General features: G+C 53.8%; 1 protein-coding gene across 2 annotated transcripts in view; it reads left to right on the forward strand.

Annotated features, from left to right (window-relative positions):
- ZBTB7B (zinc finger and BTB domain containing 7B) overlaps positions 1–19,548 on the forward strand; it is a 78,335-nt gene extending 58,787 nt beyond the window's left edge. For both annotated transcript variants that reach the window (XM_069768798.1, XM_069768789.1), the window contains exons 3-4: positions 6,381–7,441; positions 16,456–19,548. In XM_069768798.1, coding sequence (XP_069624899.1) covers positions 6,387–7,441; positions 16,456–16,855 — 1,455 coding nt within the window. In that variant the 5' untranslated portion in view covers positions 6,381–6,386 and the 3' untranslated portion in view covers positions 16,856–19,548. The remainder of the gene's footprint in view (positions 1–6,380; positions 7,442–16,455) is intronic.
- The last annotated feature ends 320 nt before the right edge of the window (positions 19,549–19,868 follow it).

Genomic DNA, 19,868 nt, shown 5'->3' on the forward strand with positions numbered 1-19,868 from the left:
TGGTTTACTCTCACCCTCCCACAGGTCAGCCTGGTTTACTCATCTCACCCTCTCATGGTTCAGCCTGGTTCCCCCTCTCACCCGTCCTTGCATCAGTCTGGTTCCCTCTTATCTTCCATGCGTCAGCCTGGTTCCCTCTCTCGCCCTTCCACGAGTCAGCTTGGTTCCCTCTCTCGCCCTTCCACGCGTCAAGCTGGTTCCCTCTCTCGCCCTACCACGCATCAAGCTGGTTCCCTCTCTCGCCCTGCCACTTGTCAGCCTGGTTCCATCTCTCGCCCTACCCCGCGTCAGCCTTGTTTCCTCTCGCCCTTCCACGCGTCAGCCTGGTTCCCTTTCTCGGCCTCCCGTGGGTCATCCTTAAATAATCTGTATACAAAGACCAACATTGATATTACTGCCATATGGATACCATATAGTGGTAGATACAAGTCCTGCAGAATATATAGGAGATTACAGTGCGATTATATTTATTAATTTACAGATGACCACCTTTCTGATAGAATCATTCACTTTTCCCATGTTTTCCATCGGGCCCAGACCAACGTGACAACTTCTCTGCAGCTGAGTCCTGGCTGGAAGATTACAAGGAAGTCACAATTGACTTTTCGCATTTCCAGAATGGCTTAACCTGCAGTAACTCCTCATCCTACTGATGCCACAATTCTGAGCCTTCTGCTGTATGTGCCCCCTATCACTGCACCTAATGTGTGGTTTTGCGGGCCCTCAAGATGGTTAAACAAACCTCAAGAAAGTAATAATGGTTTCTGTGTTGTCCTTTGACAGTCACAATAACCAGCATGTCCCTATAACAATAAGTGCCCATGTAGCATTTAATAATGTTCCAAGTCTCCCACCTGTAAAGCCTCCCTCTACACAGTATGGCTTGGTTCACATTGGGCAACGTTAAATGGAGTACGTTACACCGCGGCATAACGCGGTGTAATGTACTCCGTTAACGCCACCATTGAATGCAATGCCGGACGCATCGCCTAGCGCACACCCAGAATGGACGTGCGCTAGTGATGCGCCGTCATTCAGTGACGGACCCGAGACGCTGGCTGCAGCGTTTCCAGGTCCATCACTGCTAGCGCAGATGGAGCTAGCAGAAGCTCCATCTGCGCTAGCGTAATGTAGCGCTGGCACTTGCGTTAGCAGCAGCCCGTTAGCGTATGTGCTGAACGGGCTGCTGCTAACGCAATGTGACCCTAGCCTATGATGCTTTCTTATGCACAGTATAATGCCCCCTCACTGTATAGTATCCCCCACACAGTATACTGACCCGTTAATAGCCCCCAAGCTGTTAACCTCCAGCGCAGTATGATGGCCCCCACACTGTAATCCCCACACCGTGTGTTGGCCCCCTCAATAGCTTCCATATAGTATAATGCATTCCCAATAGTTCTTCATATAGTATTATGCACTCACCATAGTCCTTCATATTGTATAATGCACTCAGCATAGGCATCTATATGTAGTATAATGCACTCCCCATGGGCCTCTATATATAGTATAATGCACCGCCCATAGGCCTCTATATAGTATAATGCACTCCCCATAGGCCTCTATATAGTATAATGCACTCCCCATAAGCCTCTATATAGTATAATGCACTCCTCCCAAGCATCCTCTATATAGTATAAAGCACTCCCCTTAGGCCTCTATGTATAGTATAATGCACACCCCATTGGCTTCCTCTATATAGTATAATGCACTCCACATTGGCCTGCTCTATATAGTATTATGCACTCCCCGTTGGTCTTAACTATATAGTATAATGCACACCCCATAGGCCTCTATATATAGTATAATGCACTACCCATAGGCCTCTATATATAGTGTAATGCACTCCCCATAGGCTTCTATATAGTATAATGCACTCCTCACAAGCCTCCTCTATATAGTATAATGCACTCCCCATAGGCCTCTATATATAGTATAATGCACTCCCCATAGGCCTCTATATATAGTGTAATGCACTCCCCATAGGCTTCTATATAGTATAATACACTCCTCACAAGCCTCCTCTATATAGTATAATGCACTCCCCATAGGCCTCTATATAGTATAATGCACTTTCCATTGACCTCCTCTATATAGTATAATGCACTCTCAATTGGCCTCATCTATATAGTATAATGCATTCCCCATTGGCCTCCTCTATATAGTATAATGCATTCCCCATTGGCCTCCTCTATATAGTATAATGCATTCCCCATTGGTCTCCTCTATATAGTATAATACACTCCCCTTTGGCCTCCTCTATATAGTATAATGCACTCCCCATTGGCCTTCTCTGTATAGTATAATGCACTCCCAATAAGCCTCTATATAGTATAATGTACTCCCCATAGGCATTCGTATAGTATATTGCACTCCGCATAGACCTCCATGCAAAATAATGCATTCCCCATAAATAAATTACAATACTTGACTCGGTTCCCTGCTGCTCCGAGCGCCCGCACATCTCAGCACAGCTGGTGCCAAGTAATATTGTCATCGCGCCTGCTGTTTGTGTCTGCATCAGTAACGTCAGTGAATGATAAGAAGAGGAGCACGACGCTCACTCTCTCATCACTGCTTCCAACTGTATCAGCATCCAGACAGTACAGTTGAACTTGCTATGACGAGCTGCACTGAGTTTCCCCCGCTCACAGGCCCCATTGCGGCCGGCTGGCAGTGCAGGGGGATCGAGTCTCCCTGCTCTGCCGCAGAGTGTATCTGTATGAGTGCACCGCAGTTTACAGTAGCGTAGCTCCGGGTGGACCCCTAAGTGCGCGAAGTGCCCTCCCATAGGCCAGTCTGCTTCCCTCTCTCTCCCTCCCTCCTATGGGTCAGCCTGCTTCCCTCTCCCTCCCATAGGTCAGCCTGCTTCCCCCTCTCTTTCTCTCTCTCTCTCTCTCTCTCATGGACCATGGACTCCTTGCCTCTCTCCCTCCCTCCCATGGTTAACTCATTGCCCCTCCCTCCCATGGGTAAGCCTCGTTGCATCTCCCTCCCATGGGTCAGCCTGCTTCCCTCTTTCTCCTTCCCTCCCATGGGTCAGCCTGCTTCCCTCTGGCTATTTCACTCCCTCCCATGGGTCAGCCTGCTTCTCCCTCCCATGGGTCAGCCTGCTTCCTTCTCTCCCTCCCATGGGTCAGCCTGCTTCCTTCTCTCCCTCCCATGGGTCAGCCTGCTTCCCTCTTGCTCTTTCCCTCCCTCCCATGGGTCAGCCTGCTTCCCTCTCCCTCCCATGGGTCAGCCTGCTTCCCTCTCCCTCCCATGGGTCAGCCTGCTTCCCTCTCCCTCCCATGGGTCAGCCTGCTTCCCTCTCCCTCCCATGGGTCAGCCTGCTTCCCTCTCCCTCCCATGGGTCAGCCTGCTTCCCTCTCCCTCCCATGGGTCAGCCTGCTTCCCTCTCCCTCCCATGGGTCAGCCTGCTTCCCTCTCCCTCCCATGGGTCAGCCTGCTTCCCTCTCCCTCCCATGGGTCAGCCTGCTTCCCTCTCCCTCCCATGGGTCAGCCTGCTTCCGTCTCCTTTCCATGGGTCAGGCTGCTTCCCTCTTTCCCTCCCATGGGTCAGCCTGCTTCCCTCTCTCCCTCCCATGGGTCAGCCTGCTTCCCTCTCTCCCTCCCATGGGTCAGCCTGCTTCCCTCTCTCCCTCCCATGGGTCAGCCTGCTTCCCTCTCTCCCTCCCATGGGTCAGCCTGCTTCCCTCTCTCCCTCCCATGGGTCAGCCTGCTTCCCTCTCTCCCTCCCATGGGTCAGCCTGCTTCCCTCTCTCCCTCCCATGGGTCAGCCTGCTTCCCTCTCTCCCTCCCATGGGTCAGCCTGCTTCCCTCTCTCCCTCCCATGGGTCAGCCTGCTTCCCTCTCTCCCTCCCATGGGTCAGCCTGCTTCCCTCTCTCCCTCCCATGGGTCAGCCTGCTTCCCTCTCTCCCTCCCATGGGTCAGCCTGCTTCCCTCTCTCCCTCCCATGGGTCAGCCTGCTTCCCTCTCTCCCTCCCATGGGTCAGCCTGCTTCCCTCTCTCCCTCCCATGGGTCAGCCTGCTTCCCTCTCTCCCTCCCATGGGTCAGCCTGCTTCCCTCTCTCCCTCCCATGGGTCAGCCTGCTTCCCTCTCTCCCTCCCATGGGTCAGCCTGCTTCCCTCTCTCCCTCCCATGGGTCAGCCTGCTTCCCTCTCTCCCTCCCATGGGTCAGCCTGCTTCCCTCTCTCCCTCCCATGGGTCAGCCTGCTTCCCTCTCTCCCTCCCATGGGTCAGCCTGCTTCCCTCTCTCCCTCCCATGGGTCAGCCTGCTTCCCTCTCTCCCTCCCATGGGTCAGCCTGCTTCCCTCTCTCCCTCCCATGGGTCAGCCTGCTTCCCTCTCTCCCTCCCATGGGTCAGCCTGCTTCCCTCTCTCCCTCCCATGGGTCAGCCTGCTTCCCTCTCTCCCTCCCATGGGTCAGCCTGCTTCCCTCTCTCCCTCCCATGGGTCAGCCTGCTTCCCTCTCTCCCTCCCATGGGTCAGCCTGCTTCCCTCTCTCCCTCCCATGGGTCAGCCTGCTTCCCTCTCTCCCTCCCATGGGTCAGCCTGCTTCCCTCTCTCCCTCCCATGGGTCAGCCTGCTTCCCTCTCTCCCTCCCATGGGTCAGCCTGCTTCCCTCTCTCCCTCCCATGGGTCAGCCTGCTTCCCTCTCTCCCTCCCATGGGTCAGCCTGCTTCCCTCTCTCCCTCCCATGGGTCAGCCTGCTTCCCTCTCTCCCTCCCATGGGTCAGCCTGCTTCCCTCTCTCCCTCCCATGGGTCAGCCTGCTTCCCTCTCTCCCTCCCATGGGTCAGCCTGCTTCCCTCTCTCCCTCCCATGGGTCAGCCTGCTTCCCTCTCTCCCTCCCATGGGTCAGCCTGCTTCCCTCTCTCCCTCCCATGGGTCAGCCTGCTTCCCTCTCTCCCTCCCATGGGTCAGCCTGCTTCCCTCTCTCCCTCCCATGGGTCAGCCTGCTTCCCTCTCTCCCTCCCATGGGTCAGCCTGCTTCCCTCTCTCCCTCCCATGGGTCAGCCTGCTTCCCTCTCTCCCTCCCATGGGTCAGCCTGCTTCCCTCTCTCCCTCCCATGGGTCAGCCTGCTTCCCTCTCTCCCTCCCATGGGTCAGCCTGCTTCCCTCTCTCCCTCCCATGGGTCAGCCTGCTTCCCTCTCTCCCTCCCATGGGTCAGCCTGCTTCCCTCTCTCCCTCCCATGGGTCAGCCTGCTTCCCTCCCTCCCTCCCTTGGGTCGTCCTGCTTCCCTCCCTCCCTTGGGTCGTCCTGCTTCCCTCCCTTGGGTCGTCCTGCTTCCCTTCCCTCCCTCCCTTGGGTCGTCCTGCTTCCCTCCCTCCCTTTCTCCCTTGGGTCGTCCTGCTTTCCTCCCTCCCATGGGTGAGCCTGCTTCCCTTCCTCTCATGGGTCAACCTGCTTCCCTCCCTCCCTCTCATCGGTCAACCTGCTTCCCTCCCTCTCATGGGTCAGCCTGCTTCCCTCCCTCCCTCTCATTGGTCAGCTTGCTTCCCTCCCTCTCATTGGTCAGCCTGCTTCCCTCCCTCCCTCTCATGGGTCAGCCTGCTTCCCTCCCTCCCTCTCATGGGTCAGCCTGCTTCCCTCCCTCCCTCTCATGGGTCAGCCTGCTTCCCTCCCTCCCTCTCATGGGTCAGCCTGCTTCCCTCCCTCCCTCTCATGGGTCAGCCTGCTTCCCTCCCTCCCTCTCATGGGTCAGCCTGCTTCCCTCCCTCCCTCCCTCTCATGGGTCAGCCTGCTTCCCTCCCTCCCTCTCATGGGTCAGCCTGCTTCCCTCCCTCCCTCTCATGGGTCAGCCTGCTTCCCTTCCTCCCTCCCTCCCATGGGTCAGCCTGCTTCCCTCCCACCCTCCCTCCCATGGGTCAGCCTGCTTCCCTCCCACCCTCCCATGGGTCAGCCTGCTTCCCTCCCACCCTCCCATGGGTCAGCCTGCTTCCCTCCCACCCTCCCATGGGTCAGCCTGCTTCCCTCCCACCCTCCCATGGGTCAGCCTGCTTCCCTCCCATAGGTCAGCCTGCTCAAATGGGTCAGCCTGCTTCCCTCCCACGGGTCAGCCTGCTCCCCTCCCACCCTCCCACGGGTCAGCCTGCTCCCCTCCCACCCTCCCACGGGTCAGCCTGCTCCCCTCCCACCCTCCCATGGGTCAGCCTGCTTCTTTCTCTCTTTCTTTCTCATGCGTCAGCCTGCTTCCCTCCCTCCCATGGGTCAGCCTGCTTCTCTCGCTTCCTCTCATGGGTCAGCCTGCTTAATGGGTGATAATTATCTATCCATGACATTATTCAGTAGTTGGTCTGGCTGCAGATCTTTACCTGGGGTGGGTGAGTTCTTAGTGTCCTCAGTCATTGACTGCTGGTTTCTCTTCCTTGGCAGGTGGTGATGGCAAGCTCTGAAGATGAGCTCATTGGGATCCCATTCCCTGAGCACAGCAGCGACCTCTTGAGCAACCTGAACGAGCAACGGCTCCGCGGAGTATTGTGTGACATCACTATCAAAACGCAGGGGCTGGAGTACCGCACCCACCGTGCCGTGCTGGCTGCTTGCAGCCACTACTTTCGTAAGCTCTTTACTGGGGCGCAGGGTTCTAGTAAAACTTTCCGGGACGTGTGCCAGCTGGACTTTCTGAAGCCGGATGCCCTGGGGGCACTGCTGGACTTTGCTTACACGGCTACGCTCACAATCAGTAATTCTAGCATGCGCGATGTGCTGCGCGCCGCCCGTCTCCTGGAGATACCTTGTGTGGTGGACGCCTGCATGGAGATCCTGCGCTGTAACGGCACCAGTTGGGAGGAGATGGGAGGAGATACAGAGGACCTGGAAGGCTTCATACGTGCTCGCCAGTATCTAGACTTCTTTGGTGCTCAGGAGAATGGTGAGGATGCCACCCCGCCTCCGGAGGTTGACAGCCCTCCTCCACCCATCCATTCCATGCCACAGCCACAGAAGCCCGTGCAGCTGATCCCCCGGAAGCACAGGAGGAAGTTCCTACAGGTGAACCCCAGCCAGAGGAACCAAAATGGGGGTCCCTATCTGGTGGAGGATGAGTCCATGGAGCGAGCTAATAGCCCGGCAGAGGCGCCATCACCTTCTGAATTGGTTCCTAGTGATGGCAGCTATGGTCGTTTCACTCCTGACCTCGGCCTGGGGGGACAGCACATCTTTGTACCCCCATCTCCCCCTGAAGACCTCTTATCTGACGAGGAGCCCCCTGAAATGATGTATCCCACCTCACTGGACATCGACAACCCAGAGTCCCTGTCTGTTTCTCCAGATGGTGCTGACAAGCTTGTGAGGAAACGGCGATCACAGATGCCCCAGGAGTGCCCTGTGTGCCACAAAATAATCCATGGTGCCGGGAAGTTGCCCCGCCACATGCGCACTCACACCGGAGAGAAGCCCTTCGTCTGTCAGGTCTGCGGTGTCAGATTTACAAGGTAAGCGGATGGTGTACATGCGATCTCAGTATCCAGTAGTGCAGTCTCTGTTACCTTTGGGTGCCTCTGTATGTTAGGCTGTAGTAGAACGCCTCCTAGAGGTCAGCCTGTTGGCACTATATCTCCTCTCAATATGTAGTACTGTAATATTGTGCCCCCCCTAGAGTCTGAATACAGCAGATCTGCCCCTTGTATGTCATGCTGTAGTGTAGTGCCCCCTAGAGGCTTAATACAGCAGATCTGCCCCCTGTATGTAGTGCTGTAGTGTAGCGCCCCCTAGAGGCTGAATACAGCAGATCTGCCCCCTGTATGTAGTGCTATAGTGTAGGGCTCACTATAGGATGAATACAGCATATCTGTCCCTTGTATGTAGTGCTGTAGTGTAGTGCCCCCTAGAGGCTGAATAAAGCAGATCTGCCCCCTGTATGTAGTGTTGTAGTGTATTGCCCCCTAGAGGCTGAATACAGCAGATCTGCCCCCTGTATGTAGTGTTGTAGTGTATTGCCCCCTAGAGGCTGAATACAGCAGATCTCCCCCCTGTATGTAGTGCTGTAGTGTAGCGCCTCCTAGAGGCTGAATACAGCAGATCAGCCCCCTGTATGTAGTGCTGTAGTGTAGTGCCCCCTGGGCTGAGTACAGCAGATCTGCCTCCTGTATGTAGTGCTGTAGTGTAGTGCCCCCTAGAGGCTGAATACAGCAGATCTGCCCCCTGTATGTAATGCTGTAGTGTAGTGCCCCCTAGAGGCTGAATACAGCACAGATCTGCCCCCTGTATGTAATGCTGTAGTGTAGCGCCCCCTATAGGATGGATACTGCAGATCTGTCCCCTGTATGTAATGCTGTAGTGTAGCGCCCCCTAGAGGCTGAATACAGTAGATCTGCCCCCTGTATGTCGTGCTGTAGTGTAGCGCCCCCTAGAGGCTGAATACAGCATATCTGCCCCCTGTATGTAGTGCTGTAGTGTAGCGCCCCCTGGAGACTGAATATAGCAGATCTGCCCCCTGTATGTAGTGCTGTAGTGTAGTGCCCCCTAGAGGCTTAATACAGCAGATCTGCCCCCTGTATGTAGTGCTGTAGTGTAGCGCCCCCTAGAGGCTGAATACAGCAGATCTGCCCCCTGTATGTAGTGCTATAGTGTAGGGCTCACTATAGGATGAATACAGCATATCTGTCCCTTGTATGTAGTGCTGTAGTGTAGTGCCCCCTAGAGGCTGAATAAAGCAGATCTGCCCCCTGTATGTAGTGTTGTAGTGTATTGCCCCCTAGAGGCTGAATACAGCAGATCTGCCCCCTGTATGTAGTGTTGTAGTGTATTGCCCCCTAGAGGCTGAATACAGCAGATCTCCCCCCTGTATGTAGTGCTGTAGTGTAGCGCCTCCTAGAGGCTGAATACAGCAGATCAGCCCCCTGTATGTAGTGCTGTAGTGTAGTGCCCCCTGGGCTGAGTACAGCAGATCTGCCTCCTGTATGTAGTGCTGTAGTGTAGTGCCCCCTAGAGGCTGAATACAGCAGATCTGCCCCCTGTATGTAATGCTGTAGTGTAGTGCCCCCTAGAGGCTGAATACAGCACAGATCTGCCCCCTGTATGTAATGCTGTAGTGTAGCGCCCCCTATAGGATGGATACTGCAGATCTGTCCCCTGTATGTAATGCTGTAGTGTAGCGCCCCCTAGAGGCTGAATACAGTAGATCTGCCCCCTGTATGTCGTGCTGTAGTGTAGCGCCCCCTAGAGGCTGAATACAGCATATCTGCCCCCTGTATGTAGTGCTGTAGTGTAGCGCCCCCTGGAGACTGAATATAGCAGATCTGCCCCCTGTATGTAGTGCTGTAGTGTAGTGCCCCCTAGAGGCTGAATACAGCAGATCTGTCCCCTGTATGTAATGCTGTAGTGTAGCGCCCCCTAGAGGCTGAATACAGCAGATCTGCCTCCTGTATGTAGTGCTGTAGTGTAGCGCCCCCTAGAGGCTGAATACAGCAGATCTCCCCCCTGTATGTAGTGCTGTAGTGTAGCGCCTCCTGGAGACTGAAAATAGCAGATCTGCCCCCTGTATGTAGTGCTGTAGTGTAGCGCCCCCTAGAGGCTGAATACAGCAGATCTGCCCCCTGTATGTAGTGCTGTAGTGTAGTGCCCCCTAGAGGCTGAATACAGCAGATCTGCCCCCTGTATGTAGTGCTGTAGTGTAGTTCCCCCTAGAGGCTGAATACAGCAGATCTGCCTCCTGTATGTAGTGCTGTAGTGTAGCGCCCCCTAGAGGCTGAATACAGCAGATCTGCCTCCTGTATGTAATGCTGTAGTGTAGTGCCCCCTAGAGGCTGAATACAGCAGATCTGCCCCCTGTATGTAATGCTGTAGTGTAGCGCCCCCTATAGGCTGAATACAGCAGATCTGCCTCCTGTATGTAATGCTGTATTGTAGTGCCCCCTAGAGGCTGAATACAGCAGATCTGCCCCCTGTATGTAATGCTGTAGTGTAGCGCCCCCTATAGGATGAATACAGCAGATCTGTCCCCTGTATGTAATGCTGTAGTGTAGCGCCCCCTAGAGGCTGAATACAGCAGATCTGCCCCCTGTATGTAGTGCTGTAGTGTAGCACCCCCTAGAGGCTGAATACAGCAGATCTGCCCCCTGTATGTAGTGCTGTAGTGTAGCACCCCCTAGAGGCTGAATACAGCAGATCTGCCCCCTGTATGTAGTGCTGTAGTGTAGCGCCCCCTAGAGGCTGAATACAGCAGATCTGCCCCCTGTATGTAGTGCTGTAGTGTAGTTCCCCCTAGAGGCTGAATACAGCAGATCTGCCCCCTGTATGTAGTGCTGTAGTGTAGTGCCCCCTAGAGGCTGAATACAGCAGATCTGCCCCCTGTATGTAGTGCTGTAGTGTAGCGCCCCCTAGAGGCTGAATACAGCAGATCTGCCCCCTGTATGTAGTGCTGTAGTGTAGTGCCCCCTAGAGGCTGAATACAGCAGATCTGCCCCCTGTATGTAGTGCTGTAGTGTAGTTCCCCCTAGAGGCTGAATACAGCAGATCTGCCCCCTGTATGTAGTGCTGTAGTGTAGTGCCCCCTAGAGGCTGAATACAGCAGATCTGCCTCCTGTATGTAGTGCTGTAGTATAGTGCCCCCTAGAGGCTGAATACAGCAGATCTGTCCCCTGTATGTAGTGCTGTAGTGTAGCGCCCCTAGAGGCTGAATACAGCAGATCTCCCCCCTGTATGTAGTGCTGTAGTGTAGCGCCCCCTGGAGACTGAATATAGCAGATCTGCCCCCTGTATGTAGTGCTGTAGTGTAGCGCCCCCTGGAGACTGAATACAGCAGATCTGCCCCCTGTATGTAGTGCTGTAGTGTAGCGCCCCCTAGAGGCTGAATACAGCAGATCTGCCTCCTGTATGTAGTGCTGTTGTGTAGCGCCCCCTAGAGGCTGAATACAGCAGATCTGCCCCCTGTATGTAGTGCTGTAGTGTAGTGCCCCCTAGAGGCTGAATACAGCAGATCTGCCCCCTGTATGTAGTGCTGTAGTGTAGCGCCCCCTAGAGGCTGAATACAGCAGATCTGCCCCCTGTATGTAGTGCTGTAGTGTAGTGCCCCCTAGAGGCTGAATACAGCAGATCTGCCCCCTGTATGTAGTACTGTAGTGTAGCGCCCCCTAGAGGCTGAATACAGCAGATCTGCCCCCTGTATGTAGTGCCCCCTAGAGGCTAAATACAGCAGATCTGCCCCCTGTATGTAGAGCTGTAGTGTAGTGCCCCCTAGAGGCTGAATACAGCAGATCTGTCCCCTGTATGTAGTGCTGTAGTGTAGCGCCCCCTAGAGGCTGAATACAGCAGATCTGTCCCCTGTATGTAGTGCTGTAGTGTAGTGCCCCCTAGAGGCTGAATACAGCAAATCTGTCCCTTGTATGTAGTGCTGTAGTGTAGCGCCCCCTAGAGGCTGAATACAGCAGATCTGTCCCCTGTATGTAGTGCTGTAGTGTAGCGCCCCCTAGAGGCTGAATACAGCAAATCTGTCCCTTGTATGTAGAGCTGTAGTGTAGTGCCCCCTAGAGGCTGAATACAGCAGATCTGTCCCCTGTATGTAGTGCTGTAGTGTAGCGCCCCCTAGAGGCTGAATACAGCAGATCTGCCCCCTGTATGTAATGCTGTAGTGTAGCGCCCCCTATAGGATGAATACAGCAGATCTGTCCCCTGTATGTAATGCTGTAGTGTAGTGCCCCCTAGAGGCTGAATACAGCAAATGTCCCTTGTATGTAGTGCTGTAGTGTAGCGCCCCCTAGAGGCTGAATACTGTAGATCTGCCCCCTGTATGTCGTGCTGTAGTGTAGCGCCCCCTAGAGGCTGAATACAGCAGATCTGCGTCCTGTATGTAGTGCTGTAGTGTAGTGCCCCCTAGAGGCTGAATACAGCAGATCTGCCCCCTGTATGTAGTGCTGTAGTGTAGCGCCCCCTAGAGGCTGAATACAGCAGATCTGCCCCCTGTATGTAATGCTGTAGTGTAGCACCCCCTAGAGGCTGAATACAGCAGATCTGCCTCCTGTATGTAGTGCTGTAGTGTAGCGCCCCCTAGAGGCTGAATACAGCAGATCTGCCCCCTGTATGTAATGCTGTAGTGTAGTGCCCCCTATAGGATGAATACAGCAGATCTGTCCCTTGTATGTAGTGCTGTAGTGTAGCGCCCCCTAGAGGCTGAATACTGTAGATCTGTCCCCTGTATGTAGTGCTGTAGTATAGTGCCCCCTAGAGGCTGAATACAGCAGATCTGCCCCCTGTATGTAGTGCTGTAGTGTAGCGCCCCCTAGAGGCTGAATACAGCAGATCTGCCCCTGTATGTAGTGCTGTAGTGTAGCGCCCCCTAGAGGCTGAATACAGCAGATCTGCCTCCTGTATGTAGTGCTGTAGTGTAGCGCCCCCTAGAGGCTGAATACAGCAGATCTGCCCCCTGTATGTAGTGCTGTAGTGTAGCGCCCCCTAGAGGCTGAATACAGCAGATCTGCCCCCTGTATGTAGTGCTGTAGTGTAGTGCCCCCTAGAGGCTGAATACAGCAAATCTGTCCCTTGTATGTAGTGCTGTAGTGTAGCGCCCCCTAGAGGCTGAATACTGTAGATCTGCCCCCTGTATGTCGTGCTGTAGTGTAGCGCCCCCTAGAGGCTGAATACAGCAGATCTGCGTCCTGTATGTAGTGCTGTAGTGTAGCGCCCCCTAGAGGCTGAATACAGCAGATCTGCCCCCTGTATGTAGTGCTGTAGTGTAGCGCCCCCTAGAGGCTGAATACAGCAGATCTGCCCCCTGTATGTAGTGCTGTAGTGTAGTGCCCCCTAGAGGCTGAATACAGCAAATCTGTCCCTTGTATGTAGTGCTGTAGTGTAGCGCCCCCTAGAGGCTGAATACTGTAGATCTGCCCCCTGTATGTCGTGCTGTAGTGTAGCGCCCCCTAGAGGCTGAATACAGCAGATCTGCGTCCTGTATGTAGTGCTGTAGTGTAGCGCCCCCTAGAGGCTGAATACAGCAGATCTGCTCCCTGTATGTAGTGCTGTAGTGTAGCGCCCCCTAGAGGCTGAATACTGTAGATCTGTCCCTTGTATGTAGTGCTGTAGTGTAGTGCCCCCTAGAGGCTGAATATAGCAGATCTGCCCCCTGTATGTAATGCTGTAGTGTAGCGCCCCCTATAGGATGAATACAGCAGATCTGTCCCCTGTATGTAATGCTGTAGTGTAGTGCCCCCTAGAGGCTGAATATAGCAGATCTGCCCCCTGTATGTAGTGCTGTAGTGTAGCGCCCCCTAGAGGCTGAATACAGCAGATCAGCCCCCTGTATGTAGTGCTGTAACGTAGCGCCCCCTAGAGGCTGAATACTGTAGATCTGCCCCCTGTATGTAGTGCTGTAGTGTAGCGCCCCCTAGAGGCTGAATACTGTAGATCTGCCCCCTGTATGTAGTGCTGTAATGTAGCGCCCCCTAGAGGCTGAATACAGCAGATCTGCCCCCTGTATGTAGTGCTGTAATGTAGCGCCCCCTAGAGGCTGAATACTGTAGATCTGCCCCCTGTATGTAGTGCTGTAGTGTAGTGCCCCCTAGAGGCTGAATACTGTAGATCTGCCCCCTGTATGTAGTGCTGTAGTGTATTGCCCCCTAGTGGCTGAATACTGTAGATCTGCCCCCTGTATGTAGTGCTGTAATGTAGCGCCCCCTAGAGGCTGAATACAGCAGATCTGCCCCCTGTATGTAGTGCTGTAATGTAGCGCCCCCTAGAGGCTGAATACTGTAGATCTGCCCCCTGTATGTAGTGCTGTAGTGTAGTGCCCCCTAGAGGCTGAATACTGTAGATCTGCCCCCTGTATGTAGTGCTGTAGTGTATTGCCCCCTAGTGGCTGAATACAGCAGATCTGCTCCCCTGTATGTAGTGCTGTAGTGTAGTGCCCCCTAGAGGCTGAATACAGCAGATCTGCCCCCTGTATGTAATGCTGTAGTGTAGTGCCCCCTAGAGGCTGAATACTGTAGATCTGTCCCTTGTATGTAGTGCTGTAGTGTAGTGCCCCCTAGAGGCTGAATATAGCAGATCTGCCCCCTGTATGTAATGCTGTAGTGTAGCGCCCCCTATAGGATGAATACAGCAGATCTGTCCCCTGTATGTAATGCTGTAGTGTAGTGCCCCCTAGAGGCTGAATATAGCAGATCTGCCCCCTGTATGTAGTGCTGTAGTGTAGCGCCCCCTAGAGGCTGAATACAGCAGATCTACCCCTGTATGTAGTGCTGTAATGTAGCGCCCCCTAGAGGCTGAATACTGTAGATCTGCCCCCTGTATGTAGTGCTGTAGTGTAGTGCCCCCTAGTGGCTGAATACAGCAGATCTGCCTCCTGTATGTAGTGCTGTAGTATAGTGCCCCCTAGAGGCTGAATACAGCAGATCTGTCCCCTGTATGTAGTGCTGTAGTGTAGCGCCCCCTAGAGGCTGAATACTGTAGGTCTGTCCCTTGTATGTAGTGCTGTAGTGTAGTGCCCCCTAGAGGCTGAATACTGTAGATCTGCCCCCTGTATGTAGTGCTGTAGTGTAGCGCCCCCTAGAGGCTGAATACAGCAGACCTGCCCCCTGTATGTAGTGCTGTAGTGTAGTGCCCCCTAGAGGCTGAATACAGCAGATCTGTCCCCTGTATGTAGTGCTGTAGTGTAGCGCCCCCTAGAGGCTGAATACAGCAGATCTGTCCCCTGTATGTAGTGCTGTAGTGTAGTGCCCCCTAGAGGCTGAATACAGCAGATCTGTCCCCTGTATGTAGTGCTGTAGTGTAGCGCCCCCTAGAGGCTGAATACTGTAGATCTGCCCCCTGTATGTAGTGCTGTAGTGTAGCGCCCCCTAGAGGCTGAATACAGCAGATCTGTCCCCTGTATGTAGTGCTGTAGTGTAGCGCCCCCTAGAGGCTGAATACAGCAGATCTGTCCCCTGTATGTAGTGCTGTAGTGTAGTGCCCCCTAGAGGCTGAATACAGCAGATCTGTCCCCTGTATGTAGTGCTGTAGTGTAGCGCCCCCTAGAGGCTGAATAAAGCAGATCTGTCCCCTGTATGTAGTGCTGTAGTGTAGTGCCCCCTAGAGGCTGAAGACAGCAGATCTGTCCCCTGTATGTAGTGCTGTTGTGTAGCGCCCCCTAGAGGCTGAATACAGCAGATCTGCCCCCTGTATGTAATGCTGTAGTGTAGCGCCCCCTAGAGGCTGAATACAGCAGATCTGCCCCCTGTATGTAGTGCTGTTGTGTAGCGCCCCCTAGAGGCTGAATACAGCAGATCTGTCCCCTGTATGTAGTGCTGTAGTGTAGTGCCCCCTAGAGGCTGAATACAGCAGATCTGTCCCCTGTATGTAGTGCTGTAGTGTAGTGCCCCCTAGAGGCTGAATACAGCAGATCTGCCCCCTGTATGTAGTGCTGTTGTGTAGCGCCCCCTAGAGGCTGAATACAGCAGATCTGTCCCCTGTATGTAGTGCTGTAGTGTAGCGCCCCCTAGAGGCTGAATACAGCAGATCTGCCCCCTGTATGTAGTGCTGTAGTGTAGTGCCCCCTAGAGGCTGAATACAGCAGATCTGCCCCCTGTATGTAGTGCTGTAGTGTAGCACCCCCTAGAGGCTGAATACAGCAGATCTGCCCCCTGTATGTAGTGCTTTAGTGTAGTGCCCCCTAGAGGCTCAATACAGCAGATCTGCTCCCTGTATGTAGTGCTGTAGTGTAGCGCCCCCTAGAGGCTGAATACAGCAGATCTGCCCCCTGTATGTAGTGCTATAGTGTAGCGCCCCCTAGAGGCTGAATACAGCAGATCTGCCCCCTGTATGTAGTGCTGTAGTGTAGCGCCCCCTAGAGGCTGAATACTGTAGATCTGTCCCCTGTATGTAGTGCTGTAGTGTAGTGCCCCCTAGAGGCTGAATACTGTAGATCTGTCCCCTGTATGTAGTGCTGTAGTGTAGCGCCCCCTAGAGGCTGAATACAGCAGATCTGCCTCCTGTATGTAGTGCTGTAGTGTAGCGCCCCCTAGAGGCTGAATACAGCAGATCTGCCTCCTGTATGTAGTGCTGTAGTGTAGTGCCCCCTAGAGGCTGAATACTGTAGATCTGCCTCCTGTATGTAGTGCTGTAGTGTAGCGCCCCCTAGAGGCTGAATACAGCAGATCTGCCTCCTGTATGTCGTGCTGTAGTGTAGTGCCCCCTAGAGGCTGAATACTGTAGATCTGTCCCCTGTATGTAGTGCTGTAGTGTAGCGCCCCCTAGAGGCTGAATACAGCAGATCTGCCTCCTGTATGTAGTGCTGTAGTGTAGCGCCCCCTAGAGGCTGAATACAGCAGATCTGCCTCCTGTATGTAGTGCTGTAGTGTAGTGCCCCCTAGAGGCTGAATACTGTAGATCTGCCTCCTGTATGTAGTGCTGTAGTGTAGCGCCCCCTAGTGGCTGAATACTGTAGATCTGCCCCCTGTATGTAGTACTGTAGTATAGTGCCCCCTAGAGGCTCTTGTATACATTTGTCCTTGATCTCTTCGTTCTCATCTCCCCCCAGGAACGACAAGCTGAAGATCCACATGCGGAAGCACACGGGCGAGCGTCCATATTGCTGTGAGCACTGCAGCGCCCGTTTCCTGCACAGCTATGACCTGAAGAATCACATGCACCTTCATACTGGCGACCGCCCCTACGAATGCTCCCTTTGCCACAAGGCCTTTGCTAAAGAAGACCACCTGCAGCGCCACATGAAGGGGCAGAATTGTTTGGAAGTGCGTACTCGTAGACGACGCAAAGAAGACCCTCCTGTGCCGCGGATTGTTCCCACCCCCGGCCTGGATCTGACCAATGGTAAAATGGATGAGATGCGCCTGTCCATGTTGCGATTCTGGCCTCTTCCGCACCCTCCTTCTGGAGATGGCAGCCCCGAGGGGCCCCTGGTTATAGACAATTCTTAGCGTCCTCTTGACCGTGAACCCCCTGTGCCTGCAAAGGAGATTTGCAGGTTTTAGTCCATAAGAGCACTTCTGCTTCCCCCAACAGACAACCTCCAGCTCCCGACTGTATGCACTTAGTAGTGGGGTACCTCTTCTTCTCATCCGCCCCTTCGCCTACACATACCCAGAATGAACTGTCCTCTAAAGTCTAAGAAGACTCTAAATCCGGGGGGCGGAGTGTGAGAGACGGTGCACAGGACAACAGGGGGTGCTGTTTCGAAGCCTCAGGGATCATTTAGCGCCGGCCTCTCCCAGACGAGGCTCGCGTTTCGGGACTGTGATGACAGCGATATTTTGTATTGTGTGAGATCTATAATATATACTGTCTGTATATAGAAATGACGCTTCTAGAAAGAGATGTATATTACTGAGTATATATCTATATATAGAGAGAGAGAGAGAGAGAGAGGGCGAGACCACCCAGACAAGCAATAACTCGTGTATGCTGGGGCTCTGCAATACTGGAGGGAATGCTATGGACCCCACTTCTTGCTCGCTTTACGGTGCTGTGCCTTCTGAGAATGTATGAGTGTCTTGTCCCCAGCCCCTCTCCTGTGTGTGTGTGTTCGGTCTTTGGGGCCCTTGGAGGAACTCTACAGTATCTGAAATGCCATTGCTCCTGATACCTCACTTGCCTGCAGTCCCTCTCCTGGCCTGTGGTGGGGCTGTGGTTTCAGCAGTCGTGGTTCTGTTTTTTTCCTGAGGTCGGAGTCATTATTATGGAGGTACCCCAATGACCGGTTGCGCTGCTGCTTTTCATGTTATGCGCTTTTTGTAGATGCTAGAAGTGAGGAACTAAAGCTTGGGTTGGTTGGAGACCCCTGGGAAGGATTTAGGGTGCTGGGGGCCCGGTGCAGGACACGGGAGCTGGATTATCATTTGTACATTAAATTTAAATTATTCTAAAGTGATTGTGCTTCTCTCTGTCCCTTTGGGGCAGTGCCAGGTACAGGGTGCCTCGGACCTTACCGTCCGCTCAGGCCCTACGTGGGAAGCTGTTCCCATGCTGTCCTGGCACAGAAGGGGTCCAGGCAGACTAATAGTTTTTTACTAGAGCAGGTGCATGACAATGGTGGCCGGGGAGGGTAGAGTCTTGCTCTTCAGTCATTCCACTGTCAGTCGGTACGGGCCGCTCCATATTTTATGTTTCGGACCAATATTCCACTGGAATAGATTGTAAGCGGGGGGCAACAGTGTGTTTACTGCTGTGCGACCCCTCTGCTGTGCCCGGGTTGTTTACAGGAAGTATAACCCCCCATTCTCCTTCCTGAATACCTAATGTTCAAGCTATACAGAAACTGAGAAAGTACAGTTCCGTAACTCTTGCAGATAGCACTGCTGGAAGCACTAGGGCAGATGGAGGCATCCATTGTGCACAAATACCCCCATAATCTCTGCCTCTATCATGACGGCATTCTACCCAGGGGGTAGTAGTTCAGCCTCCGCTACAGTTGTTCTGTATACCAAAGAGACACCTCCTGCTCATGTTTCCTGTGTGTGCTGCTCCTTGGGGACAGAGTCATGGAAATCAGTTCTGGGAGGTGGTTAGTGTATTTGTGCCAGAGTGGAAGGAGAGCTGCTGCTTGGGGGCAGAGTGTGGAGGATGTGAGCCGCAGCTCGGGGGCAGAGTGGAGGGCGAGCCGTCTGCTCGGAGGGCAGAGTGGAGTGCGAGCCATCTGCTCGGAGGGCAGAGTGGAGTATTTGAGCCGCTGTGCGGAGGGCAGAGTGGAGTATTTGAGCCGCTGTGCGGAGGGCAGAGTGGAGGATTTGAGCCGCTGTGCGGAGGGCAGAGTGGAGGGAGAGCTGTTGCTCAGGGGCAGGGTGGAGTATTTGAGCTGCTGCTTGATGGCAGAGTGGAGAGAGATCCGCTTCTCGGGAGCAGAATGGTGTTGTGCTCTGGGGTGTAGTGGATGGTGAGGTGCTGCTCGGTGGTGGAGTCTATGATGCTGATGCTTCAGGATAGGGTTGTGGATGCTAATACATAGGGGACACGTAGGGGTGCTGATTTGCGTGGGTGAAGCGAGGGTGCTGCCCCCTGTACACTGGTGCGTGTGCGTTTGTTTGAAGGTTTTTGGGTCTGAATTAAATTAACTGCAAATTCCAAAGCCATAACAGCAGCGACTGCGACCTGCCTGCTCCCCCGCGACCATGTCTGCACAGTCCCCCGCTGTACCTGGCTGCACGGATCGTGATATGCAGGACCATTGTACACTCTGCTGGGTGGTGGTGGCCCTATAATTGAGGTCTGTGTGTTAGCCTGACACCCCAATCCAGTTCTGGGGCCCCTGATACGCAGACCCCCAGCACACAGCGCCACAGCTCTCACCCAGCAGAGCGCTCGATGGATGATTGACAGATGTGTGAGTGACTACTCTGCAGCGGGGACCAATGTGACAACCCCCCCCCTTCTGTCCTGAGCACACTTCACCCGCCAGGGGGTGCACAGCCCACATTCCAGGGGGAGTTGTGTCTGTTCTTGCACTAATCAGATGACCCCCTGAGGGCGAGCTGTGGCGGGAGGGGGGAGCAGGGAGCGTGCCTTCCTATGTGACATTTTACTTGAACTCGTACACTGGTGTGAAGGGAAATCCCATTATTTAATTATTTTGCTTTTATAATGAAGGCTAATGGAAAAATAAAACAAGTGAAGCTAAGACTCGTCTGATTACTGGAGGCTCTGGGGGTCCGTCATAATGGAGGGATCAGCAATCGCAGCTGCCGTCTTCTCTGTGCAGCCGCAATGATGCTGATTGGGGGAAAGAGCGCCGATAAAGAGATTTAAGGGGTAAGGTTTTTTTCTTGTGGAGAATGACATACCAGCTCTGGCTTGTCAAGGTAAGGAGACTTATTCGCCGTGCAATGCTCCTCTGGGAAATTTAATATGCAAATTGCCTCTTCAGAGAGAAAGAGGACTTGCACTCTATGGCGCCACCTGTTGAAAGTAGCGATCCTACAAGTCACAATCAACCCTTTA

Source organism: Ranitomeya imitator, chromosome 1 (genome assembly GCF_032444005.1).
Source record: "Ranitomeya imitator isolate aRanImi1 chromosome 1, aRanImi1.pri, whole genome shotgun sequence".
NCBI classification, from domain to species: Eukaryota; Metazoa; Chordata; class Amphibia; order Anura; family Dendrobatidae; genus Ranitomeya; species Ranitomeya imitator.